General features: G+C 45.6%; 2 protein-coding genes across 4 annotated transcripts in view; one reads left to right on the forward strand and one right to left on the reverse strand.

The window, feature by feature from the left end:
- Positions 1 to 839: 839 nt before the first annotated feature.
- On the forward strand, positions 840 to 2,098 carry LOC125717617 (RING finger protein 222). Its single transcript, XM_048990761.1, has one exon. The coding sequence runs from the start codon at positions 1,099 to 1,101 to the stop codon at positions 1,750 to 1,752; it is 654 nt and encodes a 217-aa protein (XP_048846718.1). The 5' UTR covers positions 840 to 1,098; the 3' UTR covers positions 1,753 to 2,098.
- A 4,640-nt stretch (positions 2,099 to 6,738) lies between these two features.
- LOC125717551 (rho GTPase-activating protein 44-like) overlaps positions 6,739 to 14,730 on the reverse strand; it is a 35,089-nt gene continuing 27,097 nt past the window's right edge. For 2 of the 3 annotated variants that reach the window (XM_048990612.1, XM_048990610.1), the window contains 3 exons: positions 13,867 to 14,012; positions 13,243 to 13,611; positions 6,739 to 11,058 (listed from right to left, as the gene is read on the reverse strand). In XM_048990612.1, the coding sequence (XP_048846569.1) occupies positions 10,874 to 11,058; positions 13,243 to 13,611; positions 13,867 to 14,012 (700 nt within the window). In that variant the 3' untranslated portion in view covers positions 6,739 to 10,873. Of the gene's footprint in view, positions 11,059 to 12,088; positions 12,141 to 13,242; positions 13,612 to 13,866; positions 14,013 to 14,730 lie in introns of all 3 variants that reach the window. The other variant, XM_048990611.1, reaches the window with a different exon arrangement.

Below are 14,730 nucleotides of genomic sequence, written 5' to 3' on the forward strand. Positions count from 1 at the left end.
TTATCGAACGCTATCCAAAATAACTAGCACTATGCCATAAACAATCTATTCGTTTATCACCCTACCTCTGTCTTTTTCTCGTTTCTCGTTTTTTCTGCCATATAGCTATATTTTTTAATTTAGGGGCTACTGATGTTCGTCGTCTGTTTTTTTATGACATTTCACGGTCAATGACTCACCCCGGGGAAAGGGGCAACTTAATGAACTGTGTAACTATGGGCCTATGTTATTCTGTGTTTTTGCAAGATTGCGAAATAAAAGTTTTATAGTCTTAAAATAGTATGTGTAAAAAAAATAGCCTACTTTTAAAATCCCCGTCATTTCGGACGCCCCTGTGGATAGTTAATTGGCGCCCCGAGCATTCGCCTATGTCGCCTATGCGACGGGCGCCAACCTGTACTTACCACTTTCGCCCACTAGATGGTAAACAATGACCAAACACCGACGCATCTGATGGCTGTTATAATGTGCAATCTCAGTATAAAAGCAGGAACACAACAAAATCGTTTTTGACTTAATATAGCAAATAATGAATTGATAAATAATAAATGGTTAATAAACGGCCAATGACTAAAATGCTATTCGCTTAATAGTCTAAGAGCGCCAATTGCCAAATAAAAATGATTTGTTCACAAATGTTTTGTTGCTATAATAGGCCCTAATATACAAATAATTAATAGCCCGATTCTAGATAAAATGCTAGATCAGTGGTAAACTGGCCGCTTCTGATCACCACATACGCCTATCGAAGCAAAATCTGAAACTCCATTGCAAGATGCTCGTCCCTCTCCACCTACCAGAGATGTAGCTATACTTCCTTTTCAAATAATAAATCCAGTTTGGCAGGTTTTTTTTCCAACGACAACCAAGAGTCTAGGTAGGAAAAGCGCAGCCCTAAGCGGCGGGTTTTCCTCTTCCTTTATAAATCGGCGTCCGAAGGGAAGAACTTGGCGGAGGCGCGCAATAGTGCGGGACGGCATGGGACCAGAACCCTGATCCAAGTACCAAAACCTAAGCGTGAAGAGAAACCCTTACTTGTACTGAGATGCTTCGTTGTAAGAAAGACTGTTATTAAAATACAAGGTTCATCGTCGGAAAATGGGACTACCTCAGGGACAAGCCGACGAACAGGACTATCTGGATATCGAGTGTCCCGTGTGCTACGAGCTCTTCACGGGCGCAGAGAGGACTCTCAGCTGCGGGCACGTTTTCTGCCACGACTGCTTGGTGAAGACCCTGGTCATCGGGAACGGCGGCGGCAGCCAGATCACTAGACAGAATATTATCTGTCCCGTCTGCAGACACATGACTTTCGTTGTTAAAGGACAACCGTTTGTGGAGACCGGAAAAACTGTAGACGATGGACAAACCCTTGAAGTGCCTGTGATTCATCCAAGCAGGGCTGCATCCAATTATTTTGGTACTCAGGGTCCCACTGAGTACGGGGCAACGCATCCCACGCAGTCAACCATCGGGATGGCTCTGCAACAAGTGAGATTTGCTTTAAGCAGTTGTTCCGGGCGGCAATTAAGCAATTGTGACTCTCAGATTTTTATTATAAGTAACCAGGGACGACCTATGAGTGAGCAGGATACAATTAGTACGGCTTCGACCATTGCCAATGAACAGAATCAGCTGCAACGCCGTCGCGCGAGGATCTGCAGCACCCCACGCTGTCTCGTGTTATTGCTGTCACTCTTCAGTCTCTTGGCGTTGGTTGCCGCCACACTTCCTTGGGTGTTATTGGGATAAACATCATTTGTGACTTTTACTTTGCGCACTTAATTATTTGGACTCCAACGATGACGCGGTCTAATAGTAGTAGAAAATATGCCATAACTATTCTGACAATGATGACAATAGTCTATAGGTAACTTGGAGTTACATGCTCATTATGTGAAATGCACTGATAATATCGTGACACTACAAATAAAGCATATTAAAGATTAGCTCATTTGAAAATGTTTGCTCTATTATTAACGTTGCATGTCACTGAATGCTTGTCTTGTGATGTGTTCTATTGTCTGTGTGTGTGCAGCACCGCGGGCTGTTTTGCGTGTAACATCGTGGCGATAACGAAACAATTCATGATTAAATCGGAAGCAGTATACTCAATAATAAAACGAATGACACTGACAAATGTCATCTGTTGATATCTGGCAATGCAAAATATTTACTTTGGTCTGGCCAAGATTTTGATAACAACTCCCCCATACAGCTACAACATTTCTTAAGTGATCCGTTACGTCGTGCCATTATGGCGCATCTGATTGTCATTATCAGGGATCGTATGTCTATGACAACCGTGTAAGTGGCAAAATGTTTTTATCGAGAAAAAAAAGTTTTTAACTCCTTGTTAATCAAAATGTTCATCAGAATTCACCATGATCATTACGGAGAAACCTCAGGCATCCAACCGCCAAAAAGCGTAAACTTTCAAAAGATAAGCATTTTATATGAAACGTTATAACCTTGTCTTGTGAATCAGTTCCATTCCTGTAGAGATCGTTTCCCGGTCATGTGCAAACAGCACTTAAAGTACACCTCTTTAAAACTCAAAGGACCGGGGTCCTAGGGAATATCAGGATGACGCATTATCGTAGTACACACAATAGCATTTCAAAATGTGTAAATTAGGCAGATCGTTTCCAGCTCCATCTAACATCTCCAGCTACCAGGTGGTGACAGCCCTCGTTTTGGAGAAGGGCCTGTGGAGGTTTGGGGCTTTGGAGTTCATCGAATGACTAAATGTGGGTTTGTCTTTTTAACTAGCACCCATAAACCCTCTGTTCCTTTGGAGCAAAAATCAAAGGTATGAACAGGACTGTGAGTTTCACCCCTGGATCTTCACTGTTCAGGGGAAGCAGGTATTACAGCAATTAACAGTATGGCCCTGGTCACTGGAACGTTGCTGGTTTTGGAACCAGAATATGCCTGGATGTAATGCCTGTCGGCACGAGTCTTAGCTCGTGGTGGTTTACTGAAATGTTTAAATGCATGAACGGGTTTCAATGAGCGAAACGAGCAAGAAAATGTAAATGAGGTGAGCTCTCTGGGAAAAAATGGTGTTTGCCGGGCTGGCGAGTAACGCAATACAAAAGGTTCTGTTTGGAGGAGTACGACTTGCTTGTGAAGACGGGCCAGACGGGCCAGATTGGCCAGTAGTGCAAGAGAATACCGGGGTTTAGGGTTACCACCAGCACGGGGAGGGCGTGGCGCTGCTGTGTGTGCGAAGCGTGAGTGTCTGCATTTTTGGGATGTGCAAAGTCTGCGTCTTTTTCTGTGGACGTACTTCTGCGTGTTTTTTTGAGACTCAGGGCATAGATACGCAACGCAAATTCTGCCGGTTCAAGTGGCAGAAGTCTTGCATCGCACTGCTTCCCCCTAAATGACATCCACCTGAAAAGGGTGAGCTTCTTTAAATAACGGCACCCCCCTCAGCATGGACATTTAGTTGTTTACATGTATGTTCATTTCATAAATATATATGTTCATTTTTAAATCTGGAAAACTATCAATATAGTTTACCTATAGAAAAATACATTGAATGTATTTATAATGTATTATATGAGATCCTTATTTTATGGGGGCGGGGTTTGGCCCAGCAGGTTATGCTATGCCTTTGATTGGAAGCTTGCCGATTCAAATCCCAGGCTCAGTAGTGATGTCACTGCTGGACCCTTGAATACGGCCCTTTACCCCCAATTGCTTCAGGGACTGACTACTCTCTCAAAAAATGTATGTTGCTTTGGATAAAAGTCTCTGCTAAGTAAATACTATGGTGTTTAATGTTCATTTTTTTCCTACTCGTGTGTTTCCTGCCTGCACTGGATCCCTCCCGCAGTTCTTCTAGAAGATCCTGTCCAACTGGTTGATTGGCTGCCGTTGAGAGGCTTCACAGATACATGGAAATATAAATAGAGATTGCTGTGGATTAAGGGACACCTGGTGAAGAAATGCTTGAGCACCGCGTAACCGGAAACAGTGGGAACACATACCTGTGCTGTATACACAACAGAGGGCATTGTTCAGGCGTTTAATTATGTTAAACAATACAGGTGTCAAGAGCAAAGAACTGAATTTGGAAGAAAGGTGAAATGGAACCGCAGTGTCCTGTAACCCTGGTAAGATCGTAACCTTAAGTTCATAATCATAAGTTCTCTCCTTTTCCCATCACTAGAAAGCAGTAAAAATCAAGAATGAAATTTTGCTACATTCGCTCTGGGTTTTAGTACGTTCTGGGAGGCTTTTGCATTTCCATCCAGCTGGTCACCTGACCGTTCCAAAGTCCAGACTAAAGACCGACGGTGATTAAACATTTTCTGTGATAGCCCCTAGACTTTGGAAGCACTTACCTCTACGCATTAGCTTGTTCAAGGACACACTTCTATCATTCAGCCTTCATAAACCCATTTGTTTCTTAATTTGTTTCATGTTTTATCTTATTTTGTGGTAACAATTTACTTGAGGAGGCATAATTAACTTAGTAACTCAGTTACTACTCAAGTACTACTCATGAACAAATACAGAAATTGCATAAAATATATGAACTGTTATGACTGATTAATGATGAACGAACATGGGATCACAATATAACTAACACTTTCTGATTAATTAATAAGTTAAGTAAGAAAGTGCTACTACATTTTTTGTGTGCCCTGAAGTGTCACCTATTTTTCTCATATCTTAGTTTTAATCTTCTCTCTTTATTTGAATATCTGGAATGCTGTGTCACACTGTTTGTGACAGAAGATCCGAGGGCAGGCGTATTGGGCAAGCAAAATGGGTTTTATTACAAAAAGGAACAAATTAGAAAACAACTGAATCGTGGGGGATCAAAAATAGGGAAGAACACATAGGCAAACAGAAGAAGCAACGTTAATGACAAGACTGGGGAACACAGGCCTGGGAAGCACTTTTTATAAAAGACTAACAAGGAAGCAAACGAGAGGCAGCTGGAGTGAGTAATACAAGCGCAGGAAACGAGAGGAAAGACAAACAACAGGCGTGGCTTGTCACACAATGGAGGAGACAGGAGGGTCGAACGAGCAGGGTCTGACATGCTGTTTATTTTATGGTATTCCTCTGTTGGTTCTTCCTCTTACGATGTGAAGTACTTTGTGCTGTCTGGCTTTAATAAGTGCTATACAAATAAATAAATAAAAATAACCGTGGGCTTGCATCTCAGAGTGTGTTCTTCATAAAGTGCTGTCTGCCCACACACAGCCCGACAGGCAAATAACCCACGAACGACTGGTGCCAGTATGCAGAAGAAAAGCAAATATGCCACCTGCAGGGATCCTGTGAAGACCAGCAGTATGTGCTGAATGGATGGATAGGCCCTAATTACACAGCCATTGAATAAATCTCCTGTTAGTAATCTAATAACTGGACCACATTTGCAAGTGCTGTAAATTATCCAACCATTCAAATGTCTTTGGGCAACATATCCGTTATAGAGTTGGAAGGGATCTGGAGCCGATCCCAGACAGAGTAGGGCACAAGGCAGGGGACAAGATGCCAGTCCATCAAAGGGTGTACACTGGGAAATACTCACACACTATATGCCAGGAGAAGGCAACTCTGATCCAGGAGGTTTTCCATTCTACGTGGTCTTTGATGAACCACGCCTGATCTCAGGCAAATAGTAACTCATCAGGTGGGATAGAAAGCATGCCAGATACTAGCACTCCAGGATCAAGGTTGCCTCCCCTTTGCTTTAGGCCAGAGCCATTCAAATCACAATCCTTCTGGCTGGGTGTGAAGCCTCTGTGGCCAATCAGGATCAGTAATAATTAAACTAACTACCGGGGAGAACTAAAAACACGGCCTGGATTCGGAATCGAGGGCCAAGTTTGAAGAGCCCTGCTTTAGGCATCTAAGAGACCTGTTTTTGTGACTGAATGTCTTTATACCAATGCCCATCAATCCTATAGGCGACGTCTGAGGGGGCGCTGACTTAGCAAGCCTATTTCACTTTGTCTCAGACAGGGGGCATGGGGGGTGAAGTTTGCGTAGGACTTCACATGGGCTACCACAGGAACTGGAGTACCTGGAGGGAGCCCACACAGCACTGAAGATGCAAACTCAACACACAAATATTGCAGATGGGTTTTGAATTCCAAGGCCTGGAGGTGCGAGGCAAGAGTGTTACCCACTGAGCCAGCAGCCAGCCAACGCCATTATAATCATATCCTACGCTTAGCAAATAATGAAACATAAGGAGTATTTCTTAAGAAGATACATGTATAGTTTTACTGCTTTGCCCAACAGATGAGAAACCCAGAAGAGAATGAATGCAGTGGCATGACAAATGGGTTTGGTACGTAAATCACTGTAACAGAATATGAGTGTGAGTACAGAGAATCACATTTTTTCCCACTTTTCCTGCGCGGAAATCTGCTGAAGCCATAAGGCATCAAGCCCTTTTTAAACTTCATGAGTACCTACGTTTGTTCTCCGTTCTTATGCTGTTTAGTGACTGGGCAGGAATTTTAGGAAATTACTCACACAAGGAAACATTGCTGAATTAAACAGCACAGACCAATTTCTGAGCAGTAAAACTTTTCGGCGTTAAGTGGCAACCTCCTAGGTGGTTAAAAAGCTTTTGTTCAGGCCAAATGAACATAAATGTGCATGTTTTGTATCATCCAATAACAGACAGACAGAGACACACAGACACACACAAGTAAAAAACAAAAAATACAGATCGAGGAGAAAAGACAAGAAACTCCAAAGTCATTAAAAATGTGATGTTTAATAGTTTCTGTTTCGACATTCTGTTAAGGATTCCTGTAGGTCTCACTGCACACACCGTGTTAAGGTAACACATGTGATTGGGTAAGCAAAAAACAAGGATATGGCCCCGTAGGGCGGGATTTTGGGCAGGGTTAGGGACAAAGAGCAAAGTGATTACCTCATTCTGTGCCCAGGGGGAGCTGTTACCAAGACACTCCCAAAGACTAACAACATAGTTTAGCGTACTCCAGCAATTTCAATGGTTTATGAGGTAAATTTACCTCCCATTTTATTACATTCATCAGTCCGGCACCAAAATGCTAACAAAATCCGGAATCCCTGGATTATTAAATAGCAGTTTACATGCAATGGGGGTGTTGTGGCAGGGCGATGAAAAGATTAGTGTTTCTCAACCCAGTCCTTGGGGACTGCCAGACAGTCCACATTTTCGCTCCCTACCGGATAGTCCACATTTTCGCTCCCTCCCAGCTCCCTGCCAGACAGTCCACATTTTTGCTCCCTGCCAGACAGTCCACATTTTTGCTCCCTACCGGACAGTCCACATTTTCGCTCCGTCCCAGCTCCCTGCCAGACAGACCACATTTTTCCTCCCTGCCAGACAGTCCACAATTTTTTCTCCCTCCCAGTTCTCTGCCGGACTGTCTGGGGATCCGTGAGGACCAGGTAGAGAAACACTGAAGTAGGTGAGCTGGGGACTATCTGTGTATTTTTTTAAGTGTGACTTAAGAGGTTGGAGGGTTTCTGACATTTAACCAAGTGACACTGCATTAGCAACACATTAGCAACATTTAACTATATTGAACCTTGCCTATTATATTGACGCACTGTCATAAGTCTTTGAATTTAGAATTACTGAGAGAAGGGCTATCTCCTTTTACTTCATAAGAAGGCTGCTCCTTCCCATCTGATTCATACAGAGAAATGGCTTTTAGGGACCATAGTAAATGTCGCTAATCATCCCGACAGCAGGAACGGTGAACTCCTGTATCTGGAACTGTGCCTAGTTCACCATATTTGCAGCTTTGCACAACTTGACTCATTCAGCTTGGGATTTCACGACAACCTCCTCACGGGGCTCACCAGAGGGAGAATCAGACGCGAGTGAATGAACAGAACACTTCATATCATCTCTCAAGGAACACTCTGCAAAAAACTAACAACCGTCCTTTCACAACTCAGCACAAATCTGTAAATATGCCCTAAGAATAACCATATTAATCAAGTTTCTCTCGAAGGATATGTACGCAGTCGCTCCTCTTCACGTTCATCTAACCGAGAATAGCTACACGGTCGCCTACAGACAGCCTTAACCAACCATAATCTTCACCACATCCACAACTGACTTCATTGACACAAACGCATCACTTTGCTATGCTAGATGTCATTCAAGTAATTCATCGGCATTACCTACACTGCATGCGAAAAAGCCAGCCTGAAGCATAATTTAAAAAAGAAATGCTGCCCTCTTCAGGAAACAGGAAAAACAGCAATAAATTGACCCTGATCAATAGAAACGTGGGAGACTGAGATAAGTGACCGATCCACTTGGGGAAGGGCAAGGGGGAAGTCTTTCTCCCCCTCTGAGGTCCATATACAAATAGCATAATTGCACTTTGATCTTAAATTGTCTTTTAAGCTCTAGGCATGATTCAGATAAGTCCCTGTCTGTTCTGGCTGGGTCCAGCATTATTGCTCTGTATATACATAAGGAAAAGAGTTGGCTTTTCAAGCCAATCAGGGAAAGGTTTGCGTGAAGGCATACAGAAGTCCTTTGCATCCATAACCTATTGGAATCGCTTACTGACGCATCTATTTCAGCTATTAAAAAAAAAAAAAAGGCAGCAGTGAGCAGCTGTAGTTTCTTGCGAGACATTGACGACCAACCAGAGACCTGCTACAACCCACAACACCCAATCGCACGCCAGGGGCGGAGCCTGAGGGCTGTGTTTTGGTTGGTGAGGACACAGGTCCCTGGTTAGGAATAAGCCAGAGGTAAAGAGTGAAAGCGGCACGCACGCACGCACGCACGCACGCACGCACGCACGCACGCACGCACGCACGCACGCACGCACACACACACACACACACACACACACACGTGACAGTGCACAGATAACAGGCTTCCACTCTCAAAAGCTCTCCAGATGCCCAAGTGAGCAAGAGCATCATTCCTGAAGTTTTTGACAGCCGGATATGTAGATTGTGTTGTCGTTTCCTTGTTACAGCTATTGAGCTCACAATCAGAAGCATAGCAAAAGCTTAATTCAAGAACAAAATAACTCCACCCCTCTCTATATATATAGCTATATCCAGATTTTTCTTTATATATAAATTTTCATTATATATAAATGTTTAGGTATGTATATACATACGTCTCTATGTACACATGTTTGTGTCTACAGTAAAAGTTGGATTCCTAGCACTTAAAATGAGTGATGGCATAACTTTAGTCTCTCTGATCTGTCATACAGTATAAATCCTTCGGTTTTTTTCAATGGGCGGTGGGGGGGTGGGGGGGCATGGCTACTTTTTTTTTGGGAAAGCCCCCAGTTCTGTCACTCATACTAACTGCCCCACCTTGTCCCTTGTGTGGGGGGGGAGCTTTCAGTGGTTTTAACTGGAATGTTCAATCTGTGACAACTTCGATCTGGATGTTGGATTCTGAAGACATTTTACATTCTATGTTCTATTAGATTTAAGTGTAATTCCAGTTTTTAGAGGGGGGGGGGGGGCAAGGAAAAGTCTGGCAAGAAAAATCATCTAATAACCAGGTACCAAAGTTTATAACATTAATTAGAGAGCTATTGGAATTCCATCCCAGTCAAGTTTCAAGTCATGTAAAAAATATGGCAGGTCCACTACGCAACGCTTACCAGACCTCATCCTTTACACATAAAATACCTTGTTTACAGAATTCAACTCTCACACACTGCAGCACGTTCTCAGTTGTACTATGGGTATATTAGTGTTTATTTGTTAGCAGATGTTGAGGTCACCGCCCCCGCGACCTCTGACGACCTCTGACGACCTGCGCACGCTGAAGGGCCCCAGACCCCATTCATCCTGGTGCATGCAGCACTCTGTGTTTCATCGTCTAGCAAAACAGCCATATTACACATTCGACACAAAATCTTGTGAGAAACAACCAGCCGCCTCGCTCACTGTCGCTGACGTTCAGCTCAGAACATTCAAAGACACGCAACCACTATACATTATTATTTAAAAAAAAAAGTCTCTACCTTCTCCAAAGATGTGCAGACAAACGCGCTCGAGACACAGATAATCAAACCTACTATCTCCAGCACATTCCTCAAATATGATTCGTATTCATGTCCCCAGAGCCCCCACTAGATGGCGCTTCTCTCCTGCGCTCTACTGGGAAAATCGGAGACACGTTAATTCCTCAGAGGTGACCCTGAATGGGCAAATCCCCCCCCCCACCAAATTTTCTGCCCAAACATTAATTACACCAAGTGGCCCGAATTACAGCACCGGTGACGTCAAAAAACGCTGTAACCGTGAGAAACAGGATGGACCAGTGTGCCCAGTACCACGGAGCTTTGGGTCCTGGCACCAAATTCGCAACGGGGGGGTGGGAGGCAGGGTGGTGTGGATTGGGGGGGGGGCAATAGAAAAGCATAGCCACCACCTGGGCTCCTTGGCATTTAGCCCCCAGTCCAGCTGGACCTCAGCAAACCTGCATCTTGCCCATATTAACAGAAGCCAAAAGGGCAAACGGAGACAGAACTGAAGAGCAGACTGAAATAAGGCAGAAAGGACCGAATCTGAACGAGCACAAAAGGGCTCAGATAAATATAACAAGGGATGAACTGAAATCCCCGAAACATAAAATTAGTCATGCTTTGTTCTCTTTATAATTCTTCTGTTTGAATCAGCCGTGGCAGCCGGTGGACTGGAAATCTGTTATGGATGAGGCTGTGCATGCGATGTTCCGAAACGAGTCCGCAGTCAAGGTCACAAGTGTGGGACTCCACATGCCCGTCTCTCGATCCAGGTGCGTTTTTGATGAGCCTTGATTTGTGTGACTGTCCATTATGTGCAGTGGAGGTGGGGGAGGGGTCAGGAAGGGTGGATGGGGGGGGTGGGGGGGTTGTCATGATGAGGTGTCCTCAGATCTGTCCTTGTTCTCAGCCTCGGGCACATGCGAGTCCGCCACTGTCAGAGCACGCCCACAGGGGGCGCCACTGAGCTCATCAAAGAGGCCGTCAAGTTCAATACTGATGGTAGGTATTTCCAGACTGAAGAGGTCCGATGGAGATGCTGTATCAGAAAGGATGACTGCAGCAGGGGGGGAAATGGTAGGGGGGGGAAAAAACAGAAAAGGAAGGAAAAAAAATGAAGCTGAATCGTTGGTCCAAGAAGAGATCATGAAAACTAAAACCATATTTCTCAGTGCACTGCGTTGCGAAAAGCAGGTGAAACAGGACGCATTTTCACAGGAGTGACATCACACCAAACACTGGCACGAGAAGAGTTCTAGAATCCTCGTTACAATTGGAAGCCAATTAATATAGCTGATTCTCTATGGGAAAATGAGGAAAACGTTCAGGCCTAAGATGTTATCAGATGTATTTCCATACCACTCGCTGTACTTAATAAGTCGCCAATTCGCACAGTCTTCACTGTTTTGGAAAGATACACTGATAGTTTTCCGCAGAGCCTGTCGCCTGTGAGTGCATATGATGTGTTTCTTAGGATAACGGCGTCATTCATCAGAATGACCAACAAGACAGGCCATAGAATCAGGCTGGACTCTGACCAATAAACAGCCCCCGTGAAATACCTACGGGCGGCGGACACGTCTTTGGCAAGGATGCCAGCTCTCGCCCCCAAAGCCGGGCTGGTCTAGTGAATTCCTCCCTAATGAGGAACAGATGTCTGCACGGCTGATCTGCCAGCTGCAAGGTTCACTTTGGTGTGATGACGTCCCCTCTGTAGCAGTGAAATGAAGACGGGGGAGGGGCTTATATGTGCAGGGGGCGGGGCTACTGTATCTCAGTCAACTGTGCCCAATAAGCAATGGCTCAGCTGGACTGGGAAGGGTTTCAATATGGCGGCCCAAACAACATGTATAGGGTGGGGGAAATTTGGGGAGGGCGTCACCCAGTGCCACCCAGCCACAAGCCATGCATCGCTTGGCCACGCACTCCCATGCGCAAGCGGGGCTACCAGGGGTAGGTTAGCGGGCTGACGGCACACAGCTAGCTAATGGTCCACATATAAAGGTGGGTGCACACAGCAGGCTGGCAGGGGGCGCTCCAGAGCTAGCCGGCGTCAGCAAAGCTCTGCACGGAAAGGTGTGTCTTACCCTAAAAATCCCCCTCACATTTAGCCCACACTCAATCCCTGGTCTCACACCGCTGTGAAGTACACAATAAGAACAATCGACAAAAGCAAAACAGGAAGAGCAGAGATGGTAACAGAAAGTAAGAACAGAGGCCATCAAAGGCTAAGAAGGACATTTTAACCCTCTCCCTGCCCTGGCTGGGGCCCCTTCACCGCTGAGGGAAGAATAAACCATGGGCACTGCTCGCCGTTTTATGGTGCAACCGCAAATACCTTCCCCTGGAAACAAGTCACAAGGTTCCGATTGGCCACACTATGATAGGATGGAAGGGATATACTAGTTTTATGGCTTTTTTAATATTGTGTAAAGCATAAAACCATATATAGTAATGTATTTTTTTTTTTACAATGCATGCAGAAATATGTTAGAATAACACTATGTAAATATTATGTAAATGTTATCCCAGTGCTTTTTTCCCCCCTCTGCTGGCATGGAATTAAAATGAATTAATTCCTTTGATTTATGTGACGAGAAAGGGGCGGAGTCAAACCGGCTTCTCCCATTACTTTTCACGACCGATTTACACCCGATCCGCCACGTGAACAGATTATCCGACTAACGGCATAACCGAGAGCACAGGTTAGACCCTGAGGCTTTGCTAGACCTGTGCTGGCTTCAGGGAAAGGGTTAAAAACGAAGGCAGGATTCAACAGACGAAGAGAACCACATTCCCGACGGCCACAGGGCGAGTGTTATGTATAGCACCGTTTTCAACAGGAGCTGAAAATGTCGCCCTGTCAATTTTCTCGGCAAGAACTGGTGGATGAAAATAAGACTCGATGAATCAGTCAATAAAAAAACATAAAGCATCCAGCTGAGATTCATAGCTTTGCATCATTTGCATGTATATATCAAGCCTATATTAATTATTATTATTATTCCATTTATATACATGTATTTATAGTTCATGTTATTTGCTGTAGAGCGCATCTGAAAGGGCTTGTCAGCGCAATAACCGGAGGATCCTGCAGGCAATGCTGCCCTTCGTTGGGACAGGTGCCCCCTAGTGACGGGAGTCTAGACGACCACGCTGGTGCCAGTTGAAGAGAGCGATACCGAGAGAGTGGGGCGGTGCTCGCCGGGTACCAGGTGAGGGGGCATGTGGGCAGGTTTACCTGTGGACACACTCTCTTCGGGGGACATGCTGTCCAGCAGGCCGGGCTCCAGAGCCTGGGACCCGGGGCCGCCCGACCCAGGGGCCACCGGGGGTTGGGGTGGGGGCAGGCTGGGCCTCTGCCGGGGCTTGGGGGCGGGCCGGGACTTGGTGAGCGTGCCCGTCAGGGAGGGCGGTGACGACAGGGCGTGGGGCGCCCCGGGCGGGGCCTGTCCAGGTGAGGCCATAGGGCCGTGTCCGTATGGGGACGGGGTGCTGGGGGGCGTGGGGGACAGGCTGACCGGCGACGGCTGACCTGTGGACTGGTCCGACACCCCCCCAGTCTGGCCGTACGGCACCTTGGGTGGAATGGGAGCCAGCTTCCTGGACACTACAGACGGGGACACGGAGAGAAAACGATAAACAAGCAGGAACGAGCCCTGTGCTTCCATTGGTACTGCAGAAATACATAATAAACTGCTAAATGCTTTGTAATGTTTATCACGCAATAAATAATACCAGCTTACGTTTGTCACTGATTCATTATCCACATTTTGATTTGTATTCACAAAAATGGATGTCCGTGGACAATTTACACCGCTACTAATTATAGTCAGATAAGTAGTGGTGAGGGAATCATGGGTACCTTTGCGCAGGGAGTGAGGACTCTGCTCAGTAGTCAGCTGCGCCTGGCTGCTACCCTGCGGTCCGCAGCCAGAGGGCGCCAGAGCACCCGACACTTGCACTGCCTTGTGCCCGATCACGGGAGATGGCTCCTTGTTCTTCAGGGAGCTGGGAAAATAGGGAGACTGAAGCTTCATCACCACTTCTCCCCTCTCCAAAAAGGACCCAAAAGCACAGGAGAAACACAGAAAGGCTGGCAAAGCACTGATCCAGGATCAGCATCGCTTACGCAGACCCCGCTACTGCCTCTACTAATGACCAGGATGACCAGTGAGTCAGGGCGTTTATTTCAGTTTTTTTTTTTATCGCTAGTGTGTATGAGTCAGAGTGCCGTATCCTGTTTTCAGCATTCTTTTCTAGAAGGTTCTCCCTCTCGCTCATGTAGTGCAGAGAGAAGCACACGGCGGGTCGAAAGTGTAATAAACCCCAAACGACGCGCTGTGCATCAGAGGAAAGAGCTAACAGCGTAACGTAAGTGGACTCACCACAAACACACCTCAAAATACCCCAACTTGGAAACCTCATCTATCTCTACAGTCTCATTTTCACAGTGGTAAAAATGGCCTTTTTCACTCCGAAACCTGCTGTGCAGTATCCAGAGGAACCATGGATATCATTTCCGTAACACATAAGAAGAAGGCAACTGCAAACAGCTTGGTGACTATAGCTATTTCAGCGACTACAGTACAGCACAGATACATTGTGGTCACTATAGCAACCACAACCACCACTAGCATCATTGCTGCAATGAACAGCCACAGTAATTAGGTACCACACTTCCTACAGGTTGTGTGACCATTTGTATTGGAGGCTTCTGTGCCAATTA

The sequence above is a fragment of the Brienomyrus brachyistius genome, chromosome 22, assembly GCF_023856365.1.
Source record: "Brienomyrus brachyistius isolate T26 chromosome 22, BBRACH_0.4, whole genome shotgun sequence".
NCBI lineage: Eukaryota > Metazoa > Chordata > Actinopteri > Osteoglossiformes > Mormyridae > Brienomyrus > Brienomyrus brachyistius.

Bases quoted from the DNA above. Each gene is read 5' to 3' on its own strand.
- LOC125717617 (XM_048990761.1), top strand. From the start codon at position 1,099: ATGGGACTACCTCAGGGACAAGCCGACGAACAGGACTATCTGGATATC.